The sequence below is a fragment of the Kogia breviceps genome, chromosome 12 (assembly GCF_026419965.1).
Source record: "Kogia breviceps isolate mKogBre1 chromosome 12, mKogBre1 haplotype 1, whole genome shotgun sequence".
NCBI lineage: Eukaryota > Metazoa > Chordata > Mammalia > Artiodactyla > Physeteridae > Kogia > Kogia breviceps.
The window spans coordinates 824,460-845,139 of NC_081321.1; the positions used below are offsets into that span (position 1 = coordinate 824,460).

The 20,680-nt window shown below is 53.0% G+C and overlaps 1 protein-coding gene across 1 annotated transcript; it reads left to right on the forward strand.

Moving 5' to 3' along the window:
* Nucleotides 1–14,320: 14,320 nt before the first annotated feature.
* Nucleotides 14,321–18,589, forward strand: TMEM121B (transmembrane protein 121B). The gene has a single exon (XM_059081337.2). The coding sequence runs from the start codon at nucleotides 14,321–14,323 to the stop codon at nucleotides 15,851–15,853; it is 1,533 nt and encodes a 510-aa protein (XP_058937320.1). The 3' UTR covers nucleotides 15,854–18,589.
* The last annotated feature ends 2,091 nt before the right edge of the window (nucleotides 18,590–20,680 follow it).

A 20,680-nucleotide genomic window follows, 5' to 3' on the forward strand; every position in this document is an offset into this window, starting at 1 on the left:
GTCTGGAGGCCTGCGACGCACGCGCTGGCCTCTTGCAGAGCACCTGACCCCAGCGTCAGCGGTCCGGGCTCTGTCAGAGCCTCTCGCGCAGACACGGTTCCCCCCGCGCCGGTTTATAAATGAGGGCACGAGGCGGGCCGGTGATCCTTTCCTTTCAGAAACGCTGACTGAAGGCCCACTTGCTGCCAGGCCCCACGCCGGGCGCCGCAGCAGCCACCAGCCACTGGCAGCCACACCTGCCCTCGTGGGGTTCGCCTGGTAGTGACCGCGCGTCCGAGGTCAGTTAGGAAGTGGAGGCGCTGGGCTGACGGCTGGGCCTCCTACTCGGCCGTGTCCTCCCGGGACCCTGCCCGCCCTCAGCCGGCCCGCTTTCCTTCCTGTGAGTCCCGGAGCAGCTGCTGTTGCAGGAGGCTCACGGGGGCCAGCCGGCTGTGGCCGCGGGCCGAGGAGTCTTGCCAGAGCCCAGGTGGAAGGGACGGGGTGACAGCGTCTGTGTGCCCGCCCCTAGCTCTGCCCCGTGCCCGGCAGCTGCTCTCTGGGGCCCTTTCTCTCTCCTTCTTACTCCTGGTTTCCTGAAGGTGGCAGGAGCCCTTCCAGGTGGGGTGCAGGAGGGCAGGCGACTGCAGCAGCGTCACGCGGGTGCATGGCCAAGGGCAGGCCTGGGCACTTGGCTCCGGACGGGGCTCGTTGCTCAGGGGCTTTGTCTAGACCCTGGAACCAAAACCCACAAGCAGCCGCTTCGTTGCTCAGCCTGACGGAGTGAAAATGTTACCTTTTTGTGTTTTGAAGGAGCCAAGTGATTACAAACGAGAGGCTGTGAGTCACTTTGAACAGGAAATAAGTGCATGCTCATAGTAAAGGGATCAGCCTGGAGCAGCACTGGGCCGTCAGGTGCCCACTTGGGTCTCCAGTCCTGAACCCCGGCACTTTCCCAGTGTCCCCATGGTGGTGGCAGCTTCTGGCCTCCTGAGGACACCTCTGGGCTGAGGCAGGTGGGGAGCCAGCAGGTAGGCAGGGCTCCAAGCAGAGCTAGGGTTGCTGTAGCAACCGATGCTGCCTTGAGGGCGGATTTTTAAAATATCTTGGCTATAATAGTTTTTTCCCCCCAATCTCTCTGTCACTTCCCCCGTGCTGCGTGGTGTGGCGAGGCTGGGTCGCCTGGGGACGCCTGCCTGCTCTCTGCCTGGGGCTGCTGGCAGCTTCTTCGGGGGCTGGATGTGGGAGGAGTGTCTCCGGGTGTGAACTGCTGCGAAGCTGTCAGGGCTTCGGCTTTTGCTTCCAGCCTTCTCCAGCTCTTGGATCCAAAAACCTTCTGTCATTTTCTCTTTTTGGGGAGAAGAGAAGAGGGGTCTAGCTTGAAACTCCCCCCCCCAAAAAAAAAGCATCCTGGGACCCCTCTCTGGAGGGGGAGGGGTGTCCCCTCTTGTTTGCTTTTTCCTTTGGTGTTTCTAACTTCCTCTTTTGGCTTCATTTATTCACTCAGCAAATGCCTGTAGAGCACGTACTACGCCCCTGAAAGAAATGAAAAACTGCCTTGTCCTTGGAGAAGTTTATCCCTGTCTTCATCTTGGACTTGGTCCTATCAGATTTCAAACTTTTCTCTAAAGTTACAGTAATTAAGACAGTGTTCTCTTGGCAGAGGGAGGGATACAAACCAATGGGACAAAACAGCACTCAGAAACACATATATGAAAATACGGCTTAACCAAATAAATGTGTATTTCTTGCTCGTTTCATAGGCTGATGTGGGCTATGTGCCGTTCTCGGCCTTTCCCTCCAGGTGGTGACTTGGGCATTCAGGCCCCTTCCATTTGTGATGCTGTCATCTTCAAAGAGGGAGGGAGGGTGGATGAACGTGGAAGGACTTGGGTGAGACGTGGTCTTGGTGGTCAGCACTTCTGTCCGTGTCCACTGACCGTGCGCGTGGTTCCATTTCGCCACGACCGAGAGGACAGGGACTGTGAGGAAAAGGAAATGGGGTCAGTCGGCACCTAGCCTGTCTCTGTTGCCCTATTACTGTTTACTAGGATAAAGAAAATTGGATTTGCTTAGTTTTGTTTAAATTCATGAATATATGTTGCAGTTTGTTTCTGTTTATTTATTGAGTTGATCATAAATGTTTTTCTCCGTTGATCTCTTCACTTGGTAAATGACATTCATAAATTTTCTTCTCATCTTTAACTCTGCCTTTCATTCCTGTGATAAAACCTAATTGGCGGGCTTCCCTGGTGGCGCGGTGGTTGAGAATCCGCCTGCCGATGCAGGGGACGCGGGTTCGTGCCCCGGTCCGGGAGGATCCCACGTGCGGCGGAGCGGCCGGGCCCGTGAGCCGTGGCCGCTGAGCCTGCACGTCCGGAGCCTGTGCGCCGCAACGGGAGAGGCCGCGATGGTGAGAGGCCCGCGTACCGCAAAACAAACAAACAAACAAAAAAACCTAATTGGCTATGTTATATGTTGCTGTCTACCATTAGCTAGAATTTCGTTTATGTTCATAAATGAGACTGGCCTGTACAGTTTAATTTTTTTCTACTGCCTTTGTCTGGTTTTGATACCAGTTGTATTAGCCTCATACAATAAATGGTGACACATTTCATCTTTTCCTATTTTTGGAACAGTTTGTTTAAAATGGGATTATCAGTGCCTTGAATATTGGTAGAACACACAAAACCATCTGATTCTGGTAAATTTTGGAGGGGAGACGTAATTACTGATTCAGTTTCTCTAATAATTAAATGTATATTCAGACTTTTCTACTTAGTTTAGGAAAGTCATGTTTTTCTAGGGAATTTTCCATTTTTCTCGAAGTTTTCAAATACAGTGGTGTAACATTGTTCATAATATTCTCATCATTAAAAATCTGTTTCTGTAGTTAGACATCTTTTTCATTCCTATTATTGCTTTTATTTATGTTTTCTCTCTTTTTTCGTAATAAATCATGTCAGATCTTTGTGTATTTAAACGTCAGTTTTTATTATTTCTGTATTTATCTTTAATATTTCCTGCTTTATGTTTTCATTGAATTTACTTGTTCATCCTCCAATTTATTAATTTGAATGCTTAGCTTATTAATTTGTAGTCTTTCTGCATTTGTAACAAACATTTAAGGTTATACATTTTTCTCTAAGTTTTGCTTTGGCTGTATCTCATTCATTTTGTCAAGTAGTATTGTCATGATCATTTAATTCTAAGTATTTTCTAATTTTTGTGTGAGTGATTTGGAAGAACGTTTAAAATTCTCCAACTGTTTGGGGAGTGATTGGTGATATTTCTGTGGCTGTGTTCTAATCTAATTGCTTTGAGGTCAGGGAATATAGTCTGTACATGGTCAGATTTTATAAATGTTGCACATACATTTATAAACTGTGTGCGGTATCTAAGTTTCTGCAGAGTTCTACACTCAGCCGTTGGATCAACCTTGTGTTTAAACTTGTATATGTATTTACCACTGTTTGATCTGTTAATTACTGAGAGGTGTGTTTACATCCCCCACTATAATCAGGCATTTGCCAATTTCTCATTATAATGTTATCCATTTTGCTTTATATATATTTTAAGCTATGTTATTATGTACACATAAGTTCAGAATTTTGCTGTCTTTCTGGAACTTGGTTCTTTTACAGCAGCAAATACTTATATAGTACAACATGCCAGCATTTTCTAAGTGCTCTCGATCTATTAATTTACTTACATCCCTCATAATAACTCTATGAAGTAGGTACTATTATTGTCCCCATTTTACAGATGAGAAAATTGAGGACAGAGAAATTAAGTAACTTGACCAAGGTCACCCAGCTTCTGAGTGGTGGAGTCAGGATTTGAACTCAGATAGTCTGGCTCTAGCGTGTGTGCCCTTAACTACTTTGCTATGCTGTCTCCTTTATCACTATATGGTGAAATTCTTTATTTCTAATAGTTTTCTTGGGTATAAAATTTATTTTTTTCTTTTCTCTTCTTTTTTGGCCATGCTGTGCGGCACGCGGAGCTTAGTTCCCCGACCAGAAATTGAACCCGTGCCCCCTGCACTGGGAGCACCAAGTCTTAACCACTGGACCGCCAGGGAAGTCCCAAAGTTTATTGTTTTCCTAATGTTAGTATAGCCATGCCAGTTTTTTTAGTTAACATTTGCCTGGTTTATTTATATAAATGTATTTAAAAAAATATATGTCTACATATGTTCTTCAACCTTCACTTTCAATCTGTCTTTTTGTTTCAGAGATATTTCTTATATAAAAGCATATAGCTGGGAATTAAAAAAATCTAATCCAATAATCTGTTATTTAATAGGACATTTATTGTGATTACTGATATATTTTGTTTTATTTTTTACCATCCATTGCATTCTGGCTTCTGTTATTTCTGATGAGAAGCCCACTGTCAATCTAGCTGTTGTGTTGTGATTTACTGTCTGGTTTCTCTTAAGGTCTTTTCCTTTAGATGCCCTCCAGTTTCACATCTGAACATCTGGGAGCATATTTATTTTTATTAATCCTGTTTAGGATTCATTGAGATTCTTAAATCTGTGGATTGGAGAAGTTTTTTCACCAGCTTTGGAAAATTCTCAGCCAAAATTTCTTTGTTATCTTACCCCCACTCTTTCAAGTTTCTCCTTCTGGAACTTCTATTGGGCATATTTTGAATCTTCCCAATCCACCCACCTTGTCTTTTGATTTCTTTTTATATGTTACAACCTCTAGCCCTCTCTACTGCATTCTAGAGAATGTCATCAGATATTATGACATTTACTAAGTCTCTTTAGTTGCCTCTAATCTGCTGCTTAATCCATCTATTATTTATTTATTTATTTATTTATGTACGTATGTATGTATTTATGGCTGCGTTGGGTCTGCGTTGCTGCGTGCGAGTTTTTTTATGGTTGCGTCGAGTGGGGGCTACTCTTTGTTGCGGTGCGTGGGCTTCTCATTGCGGTGGCTTCTCTTGCTGCAGGGCACGGGCTCTAGACGCGTGGGCTTCAGTAGTTGCAGCACGCGGGCTCAATAGTTGTGTCTTGCGGGCTCTAGAGCACAGGCTCAGTAGTTGTGGCGCACGGGCTTAGTTGCTCCGCGGCATGTGGGATCTTTCTGGACCTGGGCTCGAACCCGTGTTCCCTGCATTGGTAGGTGGATTCTTAACCACTGCACCACCAGGGAAGTCCCCATCTATTAATTTCTTTCAATGACTATATATCTGAAATCTGAAGTTCTTTTTAAAAAAATCTTCATTTTTTTTGTATTGAGATGTTTTTTCTAGTATAACATTTAATTCCATTAATGATTTTTAAACTTTTTTATTTTTTTGTGTTATTTTTTGTGGGTTTTTTTTTTTTTTTTTTTTTTTTTTTTTGCGGTACGCGGGCCTCTCACTGCTGTGGCCTCTCCCGTTGCAGAGCACAGGCTCCGGACGTGCAGGCTCAGCGGCCATGGCTCACGGGCCCAGCCGCTCCACGGCATGTGGGATCCTCCCGGACTGGGGCACGAACCCGTGTCCCCTGCATTGGCAGGTGGACTCTCAACCACTGCGCCACCAGGGAAGCCCCTAAACTGTTCTTTAAACATTTTCTTAGCGGTTGCTCTAGGGCTAATAATATACATCTTAGCTTATGATTTATACCAATTTAGTTTCAGTGAGATATAGAAACTATGTTTCTATATATTTCTGTTGCCCTCTTCCCTTTTTAGTACTATTATTGTTGCACATATTAGATCCATATATGTTACAGAATCCAATAATACAGTCTTAGTGATTACTTTTATATAATTTTATGTCTTAAAGAAGCTGAGGTCTACTCTCCTTCTATGGGAGAGAAAGTATATATTTATAAAGTTTGTCATACTAAACTTATTTACCATTTCTGGTTCTCTTCAGTTTTGCGGATTCAAGTTACCATCTGATGCCAGATCCTTGCCTTATTACAGTTTCACTCCCACCCACCTCCTTTGTGCTTTTCTGGGCAAATATATTACATTTTTATATATTAAAACTCCGACAATACAGTTATAATTATATGGTTTTATGCGATTGCTTTTTTTTTTTTTAAAGACAGTTTTAAAGATAGCAGTTTTATGTCCACAGCAAAATTGAGAGAAAGGTACAGAGAGTTCCCACATGTCACCCCCCACCCCCAGCCCGTATGCATAGCTCCCCCCAGCCCTGCTATCAGCACCCCCACCAGATGGTACATTGTTACACTCAAGGGACCCGCATTAACACATCCTCATCACCTGAGGTGCACGGTTTACATTAGGGTTCACTCCTGGTGGTGTGCATTGTATGGGTTTGGACAAATTATACTGCGATACATCCATTACAGTATCATACAGGGTATTCTCACTGCCCTCAAAGTCCTCCGGGCTTCACCTATTCATCCCTCCCTGCCTCCCTCCCTCCCTCCTAACTTGTGGCAGCCACTGACCTTTTCACTGTCTCCGTAGTTCTGCCTTTTCCAGAATGTCATATAGTTGGGATCATGCAGTACGTGACCTCCTTCAGACTGGCTTCTTGCACGTAGTCATATGCATTGAAGTTTCTTCATGTCTTCTCATGGCTCGAGAGCTCATTTCTTTTTGGTGCTCTCGACAGTATCTTCCATTGTGTGAACGTTCCCCGGCCCAGTTATCATTTCACCTCCCGGGCCAAGCACCTTGCTTGCCTCCAAGTGTGGCAATTATGAATAAAGCTGCTCGAAATATCCAAGTGCAGGTCTTTGTGTGGACATAAGTTTTCAACCCCTTTGGGTAAAATACCAAGGAGCATGACTGCTGGAAAGCAATATGTTTCGTTTTGTTAAAACCCCAAACTGTCTTCCAAAGTGGCCGTGCCGTTCTGCGTGTTCCCACTGACAACGAATGAGAGCTCCTGTTCTGCGTCCTCCCCAGCGTTTGGGGGGGTCAGTGTTCTGGATTTTGGCCGTGCTAATAGGTGTGCGGTGGTATCTCATTGTTGCTTTCGTTTGCATTTCCCTGCTGACAAATGACGTTGAGCATCTTTTCTTTCCATATGCTTATTCGCCATCTGTATATCTTCTTTGGTGAGGTGTCTGTTACGGTTCTTCGGCCCACTTTTAATTTGGGGTTGTTTGTTTTCTTATTGTTGAGTTTTAAGAATCCTGTGTATATTTTGGATAACAGCCCTTTATCACGTGTCTTTTGCACACATTTCCTCGCAGTCTGTGGTTTATCTTCTTATTCTCTTGACAATGTCTTTTGCAGAACAGACATTTTAAATTTTAATAAAGTCTAGCTTACCAATTCTTTCTTTTATAGATCATGTCTTTTTGGTGTTGTATGTAAAAAATCATCTCCAGACCCCAAGATCTAGGTTATTTCTCTTGTTATCTTTTGGGACTTTTATATTTACTTTTGCATTTTACATTTAGGTATGGAATCCATTTTGAGTTAATTCTTGTGAAGGGTGTAACGTCTGTGTCTAGATTCATTTTTTTGCTTGTGAATGTCCAGTTGTTCCAGCACCATTTGATGAAAAGATGGTATTGCTTTTTAACTAAGTTAGAAGAAAGGAGAAGAAATACATATTTACATTATTTCCTATAATTACCTATATAATGACCTTTACTGGCAATCTTCGTGTGTGTGTGTGTGTGTGTGTGTGTGTGTGTGCGTGCGCGTGTGTGCGTGGATTTGAATTATTGCTTCCAGCCTGAAGAACTTAACTTCTATACAGTATTTTTTATAAGGCAGGTGTGCCAGCAACATTTCTCAGATTTGTTTATCAAGAAATGTATTAATTTCACCTTCAGTTTTGAAAGATAGTTTTGCTGGGTGTAAGAATTTTGTTTCACCTTTTTCCTTTCAGGACTTCTAATATGTCATCCCTCTGCCTTCTGGGCTCCACTCTTTCTGATGAGAAGTTTACTATCACTCTTCTTGGAATTCCCTTGTTTGTGAGGTGGTTTTTCTCTTGCTCTGTTCAAGATTTTCTCTTTGTCTTTATCTTTTAACATTTTGATTGTGATATGTCTGGCTATGATCCTCTGCACTTATCCTGCTCAGAGTTTTTGAGTTTCTTGGATGTGTAGATTAATGTTTTTCATCAAATTTGGGAAGCTTTCAGACATTATTTCCCTGAATATCTTTTTTCTGCTCCCTTTTTTCTCTCCTGTCCTTCAGATGCTCCCATCGTATGTATGTTGATGCAGTCAGTTGTGTCCCATCTCTCTCTGAGGTTCTGTTCCTTTTTTTCTTAATTCTTTTTTCTTTGTTCTTGAGTGTTTAATTTCTATCAATGTATCTTTAAGTTGGCTGATTCTTCTGCCAGCTCAAATGTACAGTTGAGTCCCTCTTATTAGTTTTATATTTTAGCTAATGTACTTTTCAACTCCAAAATTTCCATTTGGTTCTTTCTTTTTATTATTATAATTTCTATCTCTTTATAGACATTCTCTATTTGATGAGACATTGTCATCATACTTTCCTTTAATTCTTTAAACATGGTTTCCTTTAGTTCTTTGAATATATTAGAATAGCTGCTTTGGAGTCCTTGTCTGGTGAATCCAATATCTGGGCCCCTCAAAAGCAGTTTCTATTGTTTGTATTTCTTTCCTTGTGTCTGGGTCACACTTCCTATTTCTTTACGTCTCATAATTTTTTGTTGAAAACTGGACATTTAAGATAATATATTGTAGCAACTCTGGAAACTGTGATCCCTTACCTCCCCCATCCCCCAGCCAGGATTTTTTGTTATTGGTACTTGATTTTTTGTTGTTTAGTGATACGGATGGATGAATTCAGTGAGGTCTGTTTTTCCTGTAGTGTGAAGCCTCTGATGTGTACACACATCTCCCCGCCCCCTGGGATGGCCACAGTGTTAGCTGGGTTTCCATTGACTGTCTTTCCCCCAATCTCTTTGTTAACCTTCGGCAGCTCTGCCTCTATTGGTATCACACTGAACTGTTAAGCTCCACTAATTGCTACCTGATTGCTCTGTTATTTTTGACAATGTCCTGGGACATAAACTGCTCCACATCTGATCTGATAAAGTTGGGCCCCTTTGCAGGGATAGTTCTTAAGACCAGTCTTCGAGGCTTGCTCTGACCCCAGCCGGGCTCTTTTCAGCTGTCTCTCTGTTAAACTCCTGGCTGGTTGGTTTCGCTTGTTCCATCAGGGAACGACCAGCCTCCTTTAAGTGCCTCACCACCAAGGTCTTCCTTCTCTTCAGTAGTGCCCTTAGGCTTGAACTTCCCTGCACTCTGTTCCAAGTGAGCCAGTCCCCTTAGCCTGAGCTACAGAACCCTCTGTTTCTACACCCAAGGCAAAAGCTCCATGCCAACACTCTGGACCTGGGTACAGCAACCTGCTTCTCTTAGAGTGATACAGCTTTTCCATGAGTTGGAAGGGGATGGGAGGAGGGGGTAGTAGCCCCTTGTCTTCTCAGTTTGCCTCTCCCTGCACAGAACCTCTACCCTACAAGTGAGCTGGGGCAGGAGATTAGGTCAAGGTAACCAAGGCCTGCCACACCTAGATTAGAGCTTCCGGTCTACAAGTGGGGACTGGGTGGAGGTAGGGAGCCTCAGGCCTCTCAGCTGTGCTTTTGCGGAACAGAGTTTCTGCACCTGAAGCTGTGGGGCAGGGAAAGGGGAGATGAGAAATGCAGTGACCAGCCCCTCTGGAGAGAAACTATTGTCCTACACTCGGAGATGGGGAGGAGGGGCCCCTTCTTGGCCACACTCACCTGGAGGTGAGTTTCTGCCACACTGAGCTGGGGGAGGGGAGGGGACAGGTTGTGGCTTCAATGCCACAGACTCTCACTGTTCTTAATGAGATTTAGCAGATTTCTTGAATAAATGTTTTTCCATTTGCTGTATGCCCTAAGACAATTTTCTGAAATTTTAAATGGGGGAGTTGCCTGGTGGTCCAGTGGTTAGGTCTCCACACTTCCAATGCCGGGGGCCCGGGCGCGATCCCTGGTCGGGGAACTAAGATCCTGCAGGCAGCGTGGCACAGCCAAATAAAAAAAAAAAAAAAAAAAATTTTAAATGTTTTTTTCAAATTTATTTTTTATTGAAGTATAGTTGAATTACAATGTTGTGTAAATGGTTGTTTTTTTAAATAATTTCCACCAGTTATGATTATTTCACTGGGGAGAAAATTCACAGAGATCCACACACTGTGATTCTTGGATGTGCTTCTCCCTGCCTCATTCTTTCTTTTTCCCCCACTATTCTTTTTCATAGTATTTTATTCTTTTTTATGCTCTTAATCATTTTAAACCTATTGGTATTATAGCCATCATCATCTGAAGTTCCTGGCGGGGGGGGTCTAATCTTGCTATATGTTTCATACACTGGCTTTCATTCATGATGGGTTATTTCCTTGTGTGTTTTGCAATTTCGTATTGTGAACTGACTTTTACTGGTGCTTTATCTGTGGGAATCCTCTAAGGCTTGGTTTGATGGTATGTCCCCCCAGAACTGTTTTGTATTTGCTTTTGCTGGGTATCCATGGTTATTACCAGCCTACAACCAGTATTTATGTTACTCTCTCAGCTTGAGATTGTGCAAATCTCAAATCTATGGGTGGTACCGTCCAATGGTTATGAATTCCCAGGAGAGATTTTTATGCCATTTCAAGCCTAGGCCAATGCTTATTCATTTTCCTGTGGCCTTCCTGTTTGGGTGGGAGATCTATTTTTCTGTTCACCCTTTCACTGAGTCCTGGTTTTATGTAGGAAGCTCAGCTCTGTGTTCTTGTCTCCTCTGGGTTGAATGCCGGGTCTCCTGTTTCTGTTTGGCTATGAAATCCACAGCCCCCCCAGTGCTGCCCGAGAGGACGCGCCACAGCGATGGAATCGCTCCGTATCCGCTGTTCCGTGTAGCAACCAGCAGTCACGTGGGGCTTCTGAGCGCTTGAAATGTGGCGAGGGAGACTGAGGAACTGAACTTGAAATTTTAACTGATTTCAAATGATATTTATTTATTTATTTTAAAGTTAATTATTATTATTATTTATTCACTTATTTACTTCTGGCCTCGCCATGCAGCATGCAGGATCTTAGTTCCTTGACCAGGGATCGAACCCGGGCCCCCTGCAGTGGAAGCGTGGAGTCCTAACCACTGGACGGCCAGGGAAGTCCCGGTTGATGTTTATTTAAATACATTCAGGTTTAGGTAGCTGCTTGTGGCTGGTCCCCACCGTATCAGGCCAGCCACACATCTGAAGCATCGTGTACTTCACCCGCCATTCCAATTTCCTCTTCATGCACGGCCCCAAGGGTTCATCTTACTCTCTTAACAGGGGCTGAGTGACGCTTGCAGGCACTGATGCCGGACCTTCTCCTTTGCCCACGCGGGTAGCGCCTCGCTGGGGGCCGTCCATGGGGTGGCCCAAGCCACAGCCTGGCTCCGGGCCTTAGGGGCGCTCTGCATTGGGGTAGCTGGAGTGTTATTGTCACAGACGCTCCCAGGAGTTCTGAGGCTTCGGTTCCTAGTAAGCCGAAGCTTCGCAGAGCCGTCCCGCTCCGGCCACAGCTCCCTGCCCGCTTCCCGTTCATTTCTGGGAGTCGGCACTGCGACGGTGAGGTTGAGCACCCGACGGCCTGCTGGGCCTTTGCACGGGGCGCCCGGTGAGGCCCCACTGACTCGTCGACAGCGCCCTTTGGACCCGCCCTTCATTCTCGCTGGGGGAGGAAAGAGGGCGGGGTGACAGACAGGCGGTGGGGCACTGAGGACTGGGCCTGGGTTCGGTGCTGGAAGGGCTGGCCCTGCCCGCTGAGCTTTCCTGGGCTGCTGAGATGACGGGGGCGTCTCTCCTCCCTCCCGGCCCACCTGCCGCTGCTCCAGGAGGATGAGGGTATCAGGTCTCCAAACGAGCCTTAGCCAGTGACACCCCCGCCCGTTTTAACAGGTGCTCAGGGAGATGATTTTTGGATTGAAAACTGCTTGGTTTGTCCCTGACTCCCAGGATGCCATCCTAGGCTTGTGAGAAGGAGCGGGGTAGATGGGTGAGAGTCCTGGGCGGGGAGCCGGAGGTCTGCCCTTGACAAGCTGTGTGGCTGTGGGAACAGGGTGCCCTCCTTCGGTCTCTGTCCCCAGGTATCGCAGGTAAGAGGTAGGCACAGACCTCGGGGGCTCAGGAGCTGCTCGGTGACTGCGTTCTCCCTTTTCCAGATCCTTGTGGGATGTTTGTACTTACTTTATACACAAGAAAGTCTTAACTTCCTTCTCATCCTAGCCGCATCTTTGTCAAGCCCGTCACGGGCTGAAGCGAAGGCTCTCTGTGTTTGTGTGTGTGCACGTATGCGCCCACGTGTGTACGCAGATTCGACGTAACTCAGTGCAAAGCCGAGGTCCCTCTCGTACCCAGACCACCAGCTTCCTCTGTCGTGTGCCCTGATTTCTTACCCTTGTTATCATCATTGTGGGCTTTTTATTCAGAGCCTCAGACCTGAAAGAAACTGGGTTAAAGAATCTCATACAGAAGCTACTCTGAGCAACTGAAGTCCATTTCCCAGAAACGCAAGGATAACTTCAAAGGGCTGGTACAACCCAAGTTCCCAGGGAGGAAACCCATCCTCAGGAGGTGCCCGGGCGAGGGCTGGCCTGATGGGCAAAGGCCGGAGGGAGCTGGGCGAGCGGCCAGGGCAGCCGGTCCGGGCTGGGGCGGGGGCAGACCCGCCGGCGCTCCCTCGGCAGCCCCGTTCGCAGCCGCGCCAGCCGCTCCTGCCTCTCCTGCCGCTTTGCTGGCGTGAGCAGCAGTGGTGGGCCAGCTTTCAGGTTAGCGGCTGGCTGCTGTTCTCCCTGGGGGAGAGCTGGGAGCCAGGCCGTAATCTGTCCCTTTAGCAGCTGGCAGCTCCCAGCCCGCTTTTTCACCTGGACCGGCTCCGTGCTGACGGCGCCGGACCCTCCGGGACGCTCACGGATGCGGGCCGCCCGCGCTGTTTGCTCCCCCCGTGCCCCGTGTGGGCGGCCTTGGCGCCAGCGGGCAGGGCTGAATCTTTCATGCCGCGACCAGCTCCGAGAACCGCAGCTCCCAGAGAGAGCCGCTCTGCTCCCTGGCACGCTGCGAAGCACAGAGCTGTCGGGGAGCTGAGCTCAGAACGTGGCCTCGGGGAGGGCTCCCGCCCAGGACACAGTCTCTAGTGGCCTGTGCTGTGAGTAAATGTTCCCGGGGCTTCAGACATGAGCTAAATGGAACTGTGATGATAACACCAGCTACCTTTAACACCCTCCGTGCCAGGCATTGGGCCAAACCCTTCGAACTCATGACCTCCCTTAACACAACAGCCTGGGAAGATAGATGTTGGTCCGTTTATACGTTTGGATAATCCTAGGGTCAGAGAGGTGAAATAACCGGTCCGAGATCACACAGGCCACGTGGCAGAGCTGAGACCACACACACTCCGGAGCTCGGCTGCCCCCGACGCCCGCGGGGCTTCATGACGACTGGACACGGACGGGGCGTGTGCCCGGGGCGGCTGCGGGTGCTGAACCCCACATCTGCCGTGGATCGGTTGTACAGAGCTCTGCGCTGGTCGCTGCAGGGCTGCTGTGTTCCCCTCCACGGCCCCCGTCTGCAGCGTTCACCGTCGCTGCTTTGAGCCTGTTTCCATGGGGGCACCTCTAGGTGTTTAATTTCCTCTGCTAGCTGCCCCTTCCTATTGTTGCCCGCTACCGCTTTAAGAACGTCCGGGAATGCCGAAAACCTTCTTGGCTGGGGCCACACCACTCCTTTCTTCCCGAGCATTTACATTCAGAGAGCTGCTCCGCTCCCTGGAAACCGGTACCTCCCGCCGGGTGGTCACTGAACCGAGAGCAGGGCACACGAATACGTAGAAATATATGTTTGGGGCTCCCGCTCCTGGTCCTTGTAATCAGTGCGGCCTGGTTCCTCCTGCGGTTTTCAAGGGCCTTAGGGAGAGGCAGGACGGCCCAGCGGAAAGGGCACCGGACGAAGTAGAGGCCAAAGCTGCCCTGGTGCCTGCAGACGTCCCCACCTGGTGCTCAGAGGCGTGGTCTACGCTGAGACCAAGGCCACCCGGTCCCTAACGCCCCAGGGGTTCAGCTGGCGGGACCTCACCGCCCACCTCCCATCCCGTCCCTCCGATTCCGACGCTGCGTCCTCCCCGCCCCAGCTCCGCGCCCCGGCACCCCGCCCCTTCTTCCTGCCGACACGGCGGCCGGGCTTTCCCGCCTCCCGGCCCCGAATCCAATCCCGGTTGCCCCGCCCCGCCCCCAGCTCTCGGCTGGGCCGCCCCGCGCGCCGTCACCGCCGCCGTCACCGCGCGTCGGCAGCAGCCCGCGCGCGCCCGGCCACGGGGCTCGGCTCCGGCGCGCGGCTCCGGCCGGGTAGGCGGGAGGGAGCCGAGGACAATGCGCCCCGCGCCCGGCGCCCCCCGCGCGGCCCCGCCCCCCGCCCGGCTGCAGCCCCGGTTCCCGCGCGGCCGGAGCAGCTCGGGCAGCAGCGGCGGCGGCAGCGGCGGCGACACCGGCAGCGGCAGCAGCGCGGGCGCCGAGCGGGAGGACGACGACGAGAGCGCCAGCATCAGCAGGCCGCTGGTGCCCGCCGGGCCCCCGGGGAGCGCCGCCGCCTCCCGCGCCCCCACGCCCGCCTCCCCGCGTAGCATGACCGCCGCCGACCTGGGCGCGGGCGCCGTGGCCGGGGCCGTCGGGGGCGCGGGCGGCGCCAGCCCCGGCCCCTCCTGCCGGTCGTGTTGCTGCTGCTGCTGCGGTCGCCGGGCCCGGCCGGGCCGCGGGGGTGGGCGCCGCGGCTGCGCCCCCGGCACGGGCTGCCGCTGGGGCTACCAGGCGCTGTCCGTGGCGCTGCTGCTGGCGCAGGGCGGCCTGCTGGACGTGTACCTCATCGCTGTCACCGACCTGTACTGGTGCTCCTGGGTCGCCACCGACCTGGTGGTCGCGGCGGGCTGGGCCATCTTCTTCGCCAAGAACAGCCGGGGCCGTCGGGGCGCCGCGCACACCCACCACCCGCACCACCCGCACGCCGCGCCCCTGCACCTGCCCGCCGCCCCCGCCGCCGCGGCTGCGGGAGCCAAGGCGCGCGGCGGCCGCGGGGGCGCGGGCGGCCCGGGGCCGGCGGGGGTCGCCGGCCCGGCCGGCGAGTTCGCCTTCGCCTACCTGGCCTGGCTCATCTACTCCATCGCCTTCACGCCCAAGGTGGTGCTCATCCTGGGCACGTCCATCCTGGACCTCATCGAGCTGCGCGCGCCCTTCGGCACCACGGGCTTCCGCCTCACCCTGGCGCTGTCGGCGCCGCTGCTCTACTGCCTGGTGCGGGCCATCGGCGAGGCGGGCGCCACCCCCGGCTCCGCGGGCCCCCTGCTCCTGCAGCCCCAGCGGCACCGCGCCGCCGGCTGCTTCCTGGGCACGTGCCTGGACCTGCTGGACAGCTCCGCCCTGGTGGAGCTGATGCTGGACGGCCGCGCGCCGCTGCCAGCGCACCTGCGCTACCTGCTCCTCGCCGCCTACTTCCTCGCGCTCGCCTCGCCGGTGCTCTGGCTCCACGAGCTCCACGCCGCTGCCGCCTCGCCCCGGGGCCGGGCCTCGCGGCCGGGAGGCTGCAGCCGCCTGCTGCGCCTGCTGGGCGGCTGCCTCGTGGACGTACCCTTGCTGGCGCTGCGCTGCCTGCTGGCCGTGAGCTACCAGCAGCCGCTCTCCGTCTTCATGCTCAAGAACCTCTTCTTCCTCGGCTGCCGCGGCCTGGAGGCCCTGGAGGGCTGCTGGGACAGGGAGCCTACGGCGTCCCCGAGTCGGGCCCGGGCGGGCTACGGCGCTCCGCCCTCCGCCCCGTCGGCGCCGGGAGCCCCCCAGCTGGGCCTCTGCGTCTCCGAGGACGAGGGGGGCGCCCACGGCTACGTCAACACCCTGGCTGTGGCTTCCCAAAACTGAGGGGTCTGGGGGCTTGCTGTGGAGTTGGGAGACCCCGCTCCCTGTCCTGCGACCTTCCCTCACCCAGACTGGATCAGCCTGTTTGGGGGAGGTGACTGTAAACAGGGCTGAGAGCCGGCGTGCCCCATCTGAACCCCTTGGGTCAAGACTGCTTGGAAGGAGCCAGCCGCTAAAGAGAGGGAGGAGGGTCGCCGGCTCTCTTCTCCTCTCTGCGCCCTTCCCCACTCCTTCCCTCCAGGGGCGGGGCACCTCTGCTTCTTGCTTCTCCCACCTCACCCTAATCCCTCTCCCTTGCGGGGGAGAATGGAGGAAAGCGGGGCCCAGGGCCTTCGGCCACCCCCCTTGCTTGGACGTGCCAGCTTCTTTTAGGCTGTGGTTAGTGGTCCTTGACCCACACCTTGAAGTGACCCAGAATCCCGTGCTCCCCCTGATGTGTCCATTGCATTTCTTCCAGATGGTAGATGCAAAGTCTCTGCGTGTGTGTGTGTGTGCATGGGCGTGTGTGTGCGCACGCGTGCACGCGCGTGTTGTTTCCTTGTGTCCAACCTACGCCCCCCACGATCGGCAGGAGATCTGGGGAGGCCCGGACCTCCCCACCACACACTCCTCATTCCTACCTGAATCTGTGGCCGTGAATTCCTAGACAGAGCTGGGCTCCCGGGGGCTGCCCGGTGGCCCTCCTCCGAGGGGGCAGCTCACCCAGGATCTTCCTCAGTGCCTCTCCTTTCCTCTCAGCTGGGGGGAGGGGAGGGCCCATGCTCTAAGGACCAAACTACACCCTTTCTTGGGTGTTTCTACCTCCGTGCTTTCCACTTGTGTCGCATCACACACTGATGCTGTTTTTGCAAAAAATAAGGACAAATACTCAGACGTTGCATTCAACGTGGCCACTGGATCCAGCTGGGGTTCGGTGCCAGTGTTATTACAGGGTCTGTGGAGGGTCAGCCATTGGCTGCCCTCCCTCTCTCCCTCCCTCTGTGCCCATAACTCCTATCCTTCCTGCAGCTGGTTGCTGGCTGGGTCACATCTTGGCTCAGAACAGCTTTGGTGGGGTTTCTGGATGGAAAACCACATGAGCCGGGCCTCCCGTGGGCTCACAGGAGTAGGAAATCCACCTCCCCACCTGTCCTTCCTTTAGGAAGCATAGTGTACATGAGAAGGGGCGGCGGTGACCTGTGTCCTCTGCTCTGGTCACGGGAGTCTCTAGGGAAAAGGCAGGCTGCGTGGAGTAGGGTGGCTAAGCCCCACCCGGCCCAGCCTCCCTCCCTAGTGACAGGTCACATCCAGGGGTTGCCCACGTAGTCTGGACGTAGGACCCCTCTCAGCATCTTTGAGGCAGGATGAGTATTCTGGGGGGAGGTCAGAGTGCAGGAAGAGTTGAGAGCCAGGCCAGGGGTACCTACTCCCCTCCACCCTGCGGTAGGATGGGGTTGGGGGAGGTTGTAGGAATCTGTTTCCCTCCCTCCTTGTGCCTGAGGAGCTTTGTGGTGTAATAAACTCTGGACAGAGGACCAGAAGTCATGGGTTGTAGCTCTGACTCCGTCACCCACTAGCTTCAGTGACACAGGACTTTTGCTTTCTGGGCCTCCGTTTTGCACTTGGGGCTCTTCTCCCTCAATTTCTTGGGGGCTTGTTGACAGAAGACAGAGACACAGACGGGGCTGATGGCCTGAGCCTCCCTGCTCTCACAGGGCGGGGGGGGGCAGGGAGGGAGGAACATATTTGCACTCAATGTCCCTGCTCCCAGCCCCTCGCCCGCCAGGTCCAGGATCAGCTGGTTGGATTTTGCAACGAATTGTTCTTTTCCTGCCTTCTCTCCTCCCCAGGACCCCTCTTCCTGCCCTTTGAATTCCATGTGGTCAGAGTTCTGGGGCCCAGACCCAGGGGGGCGCAGGAGCTGTTCTCTCTGCCCCCACACCCTCTCTCCAGCTTTGCTGTTTCTCTGCTACCTAATCTCAGTGACTGAGAAGGACTTCGTGTCCGAGCCGTGGCCCCAGGCCGGCCCCCTGCCCCCCCACTTCTCCCGTTTGGAAGGCCGTCTCCCTGCTGCGTGACCACCGCTGCTGCGGCACCTCCAGGCTGTCGGGCGTTCCGGCGGGAGGCCGTGGTGGGTTCCGCTGAGCTGCGCTTCCCGGCACCCGGCTGGCCTGGCAGAGGCCAGGCCCGCTGCGGCCCGGCTGCAGCGCCACTCACCCCGGGACAGGTGTCCTCTTCCTGACACCTGGTGTCAGCACTTATGCTCAGGGGTCAGCCCCTTCCTTCTGGTGTGTTTTTCTTGCGTCCTTTTACTTACTTCCCTCGCCCCAGTCACGAAAAGAAATGGCCCGAAAGTTTCATTTTTCTTGTTTTCTAGGAACACCTGCAGTGTGGGGTCCAGGCAGACATGCTGCGGTGTGTCTAGCAGGCGGGAGGCACGCCACCCCCGGGCCCGCGCCCCCGTGCCGGTCACGGAGGAGAAGAAGCTGGGCTCGTGTCCCGGGCGGCCCGCCTCTAACATTGGGCAGGTCAGGCCGTCCTCCCTTGAGCCTCGGACTCCGCTATCTTTTTGGAAAGGGCTTGGGCCAGACCTTCTGTAAGGACGGTTCCGAGTCCAAGTGTTTCTGTGGGAGACAGTGAGCTGGCAGTCAGAGCCTGGAGGACGGAAGTGGCACCTCGCTGGCATTTATCACGTTCTTTTCTCCTCTTTTTAAAAATAAAACCAGCTTCTGTTCTGAAAATAAAAAACTTGAGACTCGTGGCAAGCTTCCTGTGTCGTTTGTTTTAAGATCTTTCCTGTCCTGGTTTCCTTGCTAAGCTCTTAAATGTCGCCGTGACACCTGTCGTCGTCCCGCGGGTCCGTGTTGACATCAGGGGTGCGCCTTGGCTGTTTCCTTCCAGGCGGTGGGCGGGCTCTTGAGGAAGCAGCGTTGGCCTTGACCCGGCCGGCCTGGTGCGGCCCAGCCAGGCTTCCTCAGCAGAGCCAAGTCTCCTGGGCTCTCAGCCCGAGGGTGATTCCCCAGCTCCTGGGCGCTCACTCCTCCTTTCTGAGAATAACTTGTTAGAGGGTGAAGGGCTGAGAAACGACTTTTTAAACACTCTGCTCTTCTCTCCCCAGCCAGGAGCAGGAATTCCTATCACGGACAACAGGCCACGCTTCTTTGTTTTCAACGCCACGGGGTCTAAGAGAACATGGCGTCTGCACAAAAATAAGACTACGGTCGGACTTCCCTGGTGGCGCGGTGGTTAAGAATCCGCCTGCCAACGCACGGGACGTGGGTTCGGGCCCTGGTCCGGGAAGATCCCACGTACCATGAGGCAACTAAGCCCGTGCGCCACAACTACCGAGCCTGCGCTCTAGAGCCCGCGCGCCACGACTACTGAGCCCTCGCGCCACAACTACTGAAGCCCGCACGCCTAAAGCCCGTGCTCCACAACAAGAGAAGCCCCCCCTCGCCGCAACAACGAAGACCCAACGCAGCCAAAAATAAATTTAAACACAAGACTACGGTCGTCGTTCTTTAGCACAGAAACAGCCGGTGCTATTCAGGCGCTATTCAAACGGTGAGGCCAAGGGCCCGCCTCGCTTGCCCTGCCTGCCCCCCGAGCTGGGCACTGGCACCACCTGGCCTCCAGGACCTTCCCTCACTTATAAGACAGCAGCGACGTCCCCTCCCCCACAGGCTGCGGTAATGGGGCGATATGTGCAAAAATGGTCCTGTCCGTCAAGACATTCGCAATCGTAATGGGGACAAAACTTACACATACAGCAGTTTCAGGACAGCAAAGCCCGTGTCTTCATTTCTCCCTAAACGCGGAAGGACGCTAAGGTGACCACCTTGACTTCATTTCTTGTGGCTGAGCTGCCCCTCGCCTGCTCAGGAGGGGAGGTCGTGTCGGGTGAGTCTGGCCCTGCAGCCGGCCTGGGGTCGGGGGACTCGGGGGCCTGTGCTCTGCTGGCCGGCCCCTCTGGGTCCTCGCAGCTCCTCTGCGGAGCTCCCTTTCCGCCCCCGAGCCCAGAAGGACGGAGCCACTTGCTGGAGGCTGCACTGCGGTCGGGAAGGGGATCGGGTCTGAACCACATCCGTCGGCCGCGGGCAGCCTTCAGATGCGGCCTCCCTTTCGTTGTCAGGCTCTGGCTAAAAAGCAGGGGCTGGTCCACATCCTGTGAGCCCCGCAGGGCCCCGTCAGGCTGCTCAGGAAGGCAAGGAGCCAGGACACTGAGTCACACTTAGGCGTGAACAACCGAAGGGGACGCCCCCCAGGCAAGGGTGCCCGGGTATGGGGGGCATTGGACCAGACTTCTCCCATCCTCCCCCGTTCCTCTGACAGGCAAGGCTGGTCAGTACCCTTGGGCCCTCACCGGGCAGGTCTTCGCAGGAAGGCCCCTCCGCTGTTTACCTGGGAGGGGAGACTGCCCCCCGCGGAGGGCAAAGGCTCTAGGATGGAAACTGCCATCGCTCTATAAGCATCATACTCTCCCTTCTTTCTGATTCAAAGGTAAGCGGGAAGTCCGTAAAATCCATCACACCCCACGTTCAGAGGCCCAGCTCAGCCTGCCGAGTGGATATTTAAGTGATGAACAAAACGCCCTCCGAAACCTGAGGGACTTCCTGAGCAGCAAAGAGAAGCTGATTCAGAACCCACGGATCCGCCAAGGTCCACGGCCCCACGTCACCATTCCTCGTCTTCCTGCAGGTAAAGCCGCGGACATCCACGAGGGTCACGTGGCTGGGGGGTCCTCCCGCCTCCTCGAGTCCCTTCTGTCACCCTGTCCAGGAGGGGCGTCCAGGGGTGGCGGTCAGAGACCGCGGGACGTGGGCTCTTGGAGGGCCTCTCTGGGTGAGGCGG